Here is a 6,732-nt window from a genome sequence, read left to right as displayed (position 1 = left end):
GTCCAGCAAGGAAGAGTGATAGACTTTTTAGGTTTTCTTTCTGACACCCATATGGTCTTCATCTGTAAGAGTCGCTTAAGCTGTATTGACACACATTATTATGATTCCTCAAAATTAATTTGCAGGATTTGGTGTTTTCTCTCTCTCTCTCTGACTTGATATAAAACTAATACATCATCTAAAATATGTACATCCATCCAAAAATCATGTCTGGTGACTGTCTTTCAGCACTGGGGAATGACGTTGCATAAGACATTTGAAGGCTGAAAAGAAAAATGCCTCTACAGCTATTGATTTTGAAACAAAAATGGTACATTTAAGTGATGTATGGTGCACACTAAAAGGTCAGTAGATAGTGTGATATTAGTTTCATGAGTTGTTTTGTGAACATATCCTTATAATCTATCAATATGCTCAGCAATATGGGGACAGAAGACTTGTCAATCAATAAATGGGAAATCAAAGTAACTGGCATTACTTTTTTGAAAAAGTAACTCAGATATTTTCTTGTAAATTAAAAAGTAATGCATTAATGCTCCTTCAGAAATCATTTTTGTATGCTGATTTGCTGCTTAAGAAACACTTTATCATAAAACATCTTATTCTTATAAATTTTAAAAACAGTTGTGTTGCTTAAGATATTTTGGTGGAAACTGATACTTTTTTCAGGATTTTTGGATGAACAGAATGTTCAAAAGAACAGCATTTCTTCTCTAAATCACGGTCATTCTTTCATTGCATCCACACGCTATACTGTTATATGCTGAATGAATTATTCAGATTCTGAACATGTTCAAACAATGTAACTTGAGGCTCTATCGATGCCGTAGATGATCTGATTAAATGAACACTATAAAGCAGCAGGGTTGTGTGGAAATAGCCAGAGGTCTCTGTCTCTCAGCATTCCCTTCCAGTTCAGACTGAGTAAATATTTGCATTGCCCTCAGAAAATAAGAGAGAGGATGTTAGCTGGGTATTGATAAAGCCTGTGCATACACATTACTTAGCTGGAAGGCACGAGAAACAATAAAAAAACAGAAGCAAAACATACATGTAGAATTAAAAAAACATTCACTAATGTCATGAAAATGAATGGATGGTATGGGAACAGACCGGGTCAGACGCTCCCAGTGATCTGCATGATATTTCATGAAAGTAAAATGTCAGCTAAGCATCTTTTTTAGATTCTATTTGATTGATAAATTACTTTATTTGCTTGTTTTAAGTTTGTTTTAATGAATCCATTTATTTATTATGAGGCAATGAATGGCGTCATCAAGCTGCATGTCTTACAATGTCAAACAGCATAAAAAGAAGAAAAGGATTTGAATATTTTGCAAACAAATTTGTTAAAGATGGTGTACTGCTTTGATTTATGATCCATCTGTAACGTAATACACATAAATGTACCAGGAAGAAATGTAAAACATTAATATGAAAACATCTGCTGTCCTCTAGTGGTCATATAAGAAAAGCCAGGCATGCAAGAAAAGCTCCCTTGAAATGCTGCAATTCAAAGCATTGTTTAGTCTAGCTTTTTACCGTTTCTCCAACTGTCTAGTAAGCTTTAAGATATTCCAATGTTAAATATTACATTTTTTTTTTTTTTTAAATGGTAGGCCTATTTGTCACAATTCTCCATAATTGGCCGTTTATAACAGTTTATAATTCCAAACAGCCTGGAAAACAACAGATAAGCTCGTCAAATAGAATATGTTAATAAAAAATAAAAATAAAAAATAAAAAAAAATTAACATATTCAATTCAATTCAAGTTTATTTGTATAGCGCTTTTTACTATACAAATCAGTGCAAAGCAACTTTACAGAAAATGAAGTTTCTACAATATTAATACAAGACGTAGCCTAGTTAACCAGACGATGAACACTATTAACAGCAATTATTATGTGATTGCATAATAAGTAGCAATATTTCTTTGTTTGTCAAACACAGTTTGCAACTGGAAGATAGCATAGGCTATATATTTCAATGTCAATTAAATAAAAGAGCATATTGCACAGTTATTAAGATTATTAGAATTATGTATATGTAAAACGAAAACAAAAAGATTTTAGAGCATTTATTATGAAGATTAGAATTATTGATAAAAAAATAATATATTAAAATGTAATAATATATTTCAGTGACTACTGGATAGAACAAAAACATTGTACATTAATATTATTAGAGAAAATGTAGATATATAAAATGAAAACAAAAAATAAATTATGCATTTTGATTATGATAAAATAAATAAATAAATGTAAAAAGTGTATAAAAATGCATATAGTTACTTATATTATCAGATAAGTTTTATTTACATATAATGAAAAAAGGATTTCAGAGCATGTAGTATTATGATTACTATAATTATAATATTATTTTAAATAAATATATAAAATAATGAATTAAAAAATATGAATTGTATATTACGAATAGCCTACATATTTATATTGGTATTCTTTGTTTTAGTCCATAATTTTCATACTTTTCTTTCTAAATAAATATGAAAATACAGTAAAATAAAAAAAGAATTAAAATAAGTAGTAAATCAAATTAATTCAGATTTTCATTCAGTTTTACAAATGTAACACTTCTTGTTGTTGTTAATTCTTTTTATCCATACCTTAATATATAAGATGCAGGTTCCATCGTTGCATCACAGGAAACGCAAACACCGTGTGACAGCGTAACAGCGTGGTGTGTGATTCCGTTTCCGCTCCAGTCGGGAACCGTGTGGTCTCTGCAGGAATGTGTGGAGATGCTGTCGCTGGGGCAGAGGGAACAGCCGCAGCGTCCAGCTGACAGATGAACGCAGGAACGGCGCTCCGTGCCCTCGGCTCTCGGCACTGACACACTCGCATCCGCGCGGTCGCGCATCGGTCCCTTTCCTGCACATTCCCGGGCTCGCGTGATTGACTGACGCTGCCCCTCCTCATGGCGAAAAACACCCAGTCCTCACGATTCCGGGGAGTCGACATCGTCGAATACGACGAGAATAAATTCGTGGACGAGCAGGACGAGGCGTCCGAGCAGCAGGGACCGGACGCGCGCGAGGTTGACGATCTCATCAGACAATATCCTTCAGATCAGATCCTCTCTCTTAAACATGCCACGAGTAAGTACATCTCTCTTAAACATGCCAGGAGTAAGTTCATCTGTCTTAAGGTCCCTCCAAAAACCTTGTCCTAGTTCAGATGTACCTTATACATTATTTACGCACAGGTTGTGTCTCAAACCCATCAGCGCCTCTGTGATGTCCAGACACACTACATCATAGTCAGAGAGACAGTTCACAGGAATAGAGTGAATCTGAATCTGTCAGATACTTCCACAGTGGGTGTGATGTGGGGCAGCTTTAGCTTCATTCCAAATTATTCATGTTTTGTTTTTGTATTTAAAGGAGCCGATTATTTAGTGGAGTTATTGGTGGTGCTGATTCCTTTATGTTTTAATAATTTAATATTATGTCTTAATATTTTATAGGTTAGGTTTTATTTTATTTTTTTCTATTTTATTTCTGTTTTGTTGTTCTGTACAGTAGATTTTAGTTGTCACTCTCATAATTTTCTCTCTCTTTTTTTCTGGCTTCAGTTTAGTTTCAGTTTTTAGCTGTTATAGATGAATTATAAGTTATTTTATGTTTTAAGTTTTCATTTATTATCCTTAAAGGGCTGTTACGTGAACACACAGACTCAGAATAAGTAATTATTTTAATTCCCTTTTTTAAAACAATCCCCCCCCCCCCCCCCCCCCATTTATGTAATCAGGCCATCAGCGGTTGTGACTGGAATGATCCATTTTTGGTGCTCAGATGCACATTTTTAGACTAAGATCTTTAAAGAGGACTGACTCTGACATCTCCACTAATATGATAAAGACATGAATCACATGTTTGTGTCTTCAACATATTGTTTAGATGCTTACTTGCATTTTCTTTTGGTCACTATTGGTTTCTTTAAAGGAGGATGAGTTTGTGCATAAAGGTAGTGAATAGTAAGACTCAGATCTCTAAAATCTTTAAGTTGAATAGTTGAGTGTGTAATAATGATTGTTTTCAAACTGTTTTTTTTAGCTCTCCCTCCTCATCTTCCATTGGTCGGACAGGAAACATAGTCGCACTTCAAATGAAGTGTTGCTGTTTTGGGCTGTTCAGGATGATTGGCAGTGTTTTTATATGCGACAGAGAAACAGTTTACACTTTTCAAAGAAACCAACCTATAAATGGTTTATTTTTTTTTGTCTCTCTGCATATAACACTGAAAAATGTACATACATAAACAGCCAGTGACACAAATACCAGATATGTACACCAGCTTCTCTGTAAACTTCTCTAATACTTTGTAAAATGTGAACCATACATCTAAAGAATGCTCTTCAGGGTTTTTAGGAGCGACTGGCTGGTTGCTCAGCTTTCCTTAACTAACTGTGATGCACAGGGGACATGATGACATCATTTCACATCGCCTTGAGGAATCCACCAATCAACTCCAAGAATCCGGCAGTGAAAGTAAGAGCTAACTCTGTTGCTCAGACATCTTGATGTATTGCTCTCAGATGTTCAACAACACTGTTATTAGGGGCCCTATTTGTACATAACAGGTTGTCACAGAAATCTCATCATCGTGTGTCTGGAATGTGGTGTTGATTTGCCTTGAGGGTGTGAAATTCAGCACTCTGAATGGTTTAAGAGAATATTACGGGTTCACTGCAAAATGTTGGTTACCACAAAAATAACTTCTGCTTGAAAATAGAAAAAAAAGGGCTATGTTGTCAGTGGAAATGAATAGGGCCAATTTCTAATATAAATATAAGTATTATTATATAAATATATAATTACATTAACATAATTTATATATTTTGGTGCATCTGTAGTTATTATGCCTTTTTTCTTTGTCTTTTCGATAAATGTTGGTCTTTTATGCCTATTACACTTGTTTGTTGTGCTCGCTCCACCTCCTCTCTCAGGAGTGGGCACAGACGGTGGTGTTACGAGTGCTGACTGCATTCAAGAGCAGCGATATCGAGCCGGCCGTGAAGTCTCTGGACAGAAACAGAGTGGACCTGCTGATGAAGTACATCTACAGAGGCTTCGAGAAGCCCTCGGACAACAGCAGCGCCATCCTGCTCCAGTGGCACGAAAAGGTGGCTCTCGGAATAAAGAGACTTGATGTCTTTGGCGTCTGTTATTCATCTCACACGTCCATTATTGTCTTCTCACTCAGGCTTTTGCTGTGGGGGGTCTGGGGTCCATCGTACGAGTGCTGACTGCGAGAAAATCTGTCTGAAGAGCCGCAAGAAACTGAAAGATAACCATTCACGGGATTTGTTTCTCTTTCTTAGACGAGGACCGCTTCCTCTCTCACAGCTCAACCTTATCCGAAGAAAAACCACTCATGTTCAACCGATTATTCCACTCAAAAACAGAGATGTTGTATGACATTTAATGTAAGTTATTGATTCATCTATATGTTGTTACTGAAGACATGATTCTGGGCTAATGAAGGTGAACGGTTGTGAGGAGTCTCGTGACCAGACTTTGCTGCAGTTTCAGGGAATGAAATACTGTGACGAATATTAAAGTTGTATATGCTTGTTTTACTTGTTTGGCACTCTCGAATGTGAAGTTCTCATTTCTTTAGTTCTGGTTCTAGTTTTTTCTTATTGTACAGAAAGAGGATGATGTTTAATATATAGTATTTAGGTGTTGGATTTATGGTTCAAATCGTAATGTCGGGTCGGGAGGGTTATTGTTAAGTGCCTGGTGCAATAAAGAACATTTAGAGTGTATTTCTTTTCTTTGACTATAGCTTTTTTTTTTTTTTTTTTTTTTTTTTTTAATCTAAACTTTTTATTTCAGCTAATTGATTATCATTTCTCATTTTAATTTCCTCTAACTCAATGTACTAAAACAACAAAAAATAAAACAAATTAAAAAGACAAAAACAACATAACTACAACTTGAAATGAAAACAGAAAATCTAAAAATAAAAACTAGTAATATCAGTGACTTTATATGTAAATCTTTAGACACTAGGCTTTATTAAAATTAAAATAAAATCTGAAAGTGTTTTTTGAGCTTGCCTGCATGGCAAACTGTTGTTGGGGGACTCCTAAAATTTAATTATTAATATTTAATTATTATTTATAGTCTTCCTGGTTTACCTGATAAAGTCTCTTTGAAATGTGGTCCCTGGGCTCAAGTCAAACATCAATGGGATCATTTTAACCTATTTTGCGGTGTCCAGTTATCTTGAACAGTAATATTATACATTCCTCAGAAAGCATGGTTTGAGGAATCATTCAGGTAGCCTATATATGGTGTGGATTGAGTTATATCAAAGTTAAAACTCACTAATTACCACCACATTAAGTGTTTCTCCGGGTCTTGAAATGTCTTAATTCAACCTTTCACAAATGAAGGCCTTAATTAATTGAGTATATGCTTGAAACAAGAACAATATCTGTCAATGGGTGTACAAACTATTTTTCTGAGCTCATTGGCAGGTATTTGTTCTTGTTAAAATCATAACTCACTTAATTTGATAAAAAGTTATTTCCATATTCTAGTGTTTGGGATCAGAGCTATTCAAGCATTATTTTTTTTTTTATGGGAAAATAAATTAAAAAGCAGTGTGGTTTTGTTGGAAGCTGTATTTTCAAAGTTTGCAGATTTGTTAATACAATTCATTAAGCGCTCCCAAGACATTTAAGTTTAGAAAATGCCATTGAC

General features: G+C 34.6%; 1 protein-coding gene across 1 annotated transcript; it reads left to right on the top strand.

Moving 5' to 3' along the window:
• Positions 1-2,680: 2,680 nt before the first annotated feature.
• On the top strand, positions 2,681-5,600 carry LOC132097124 (actin-related protein 2/3 complex subunit 5-like protein). Its single transcript, XM_059502749.1, has 4 exons — positions 2,681-3,076; positions 4,437-4,509; positions 4,968-5,144; positions 5,225-5,600. The coding sequence occupies exons 1-4, from the start codon at positions 2,937-2,939 to the stop codon at positions 5,285-5,287; spliced, it is 453 nt and encodes a 150-aa protein (XP_059358732.1). The 5' UTR covers positions 2,681-2,936; the 3' UTR covers positions 5,288-5,600.
• Positions 5,601-6,732: the final 1,132 nt, after the last annotated feature.

The sequence above is a fragment of the Carassius carassius genome, chromosome 21 (assembly GCF_963082965.1).
Source record: "Carassius carassius chromosome 21, fCarCar2.1, whole genome shotgun sequence".
Taxonomy (NCBI): Eukaryota; Metazoa; Chordata; class Actinopteri; order Cypriniformes; family Cyprinidae; genus Carassius; species Carassius carassius.
The sequence above is the reverse complement of the archived record's forward strand: the minus strand, read 5'-3'. Positions and strand labels throughout refer to the sequence as shown.

Coding starts and splice junctions, on each gene's coding strand:
- LOC132097124 (XM_059502749.1), top strand. CDS start 2,937: ATGGCGAAAAACACCCAGTCCTCACGATTCCGGGGAGTCGACATCGTC. Junction 4,510..4,967: donor CCAAGAATCCGGCAGTGAAA/GTAAGAGCTAAC, acceptor CTCCTCTCTCAG/GAGTGGGCACAGACGGTGGT. Junction 5,145..5,224: donor TGCTCCAGTGGCACGAAAAG/GTGGCTCTCGGA, acceptor CTTCTCACTCAG/GCTTTTGCTGTGGGGGGTCT.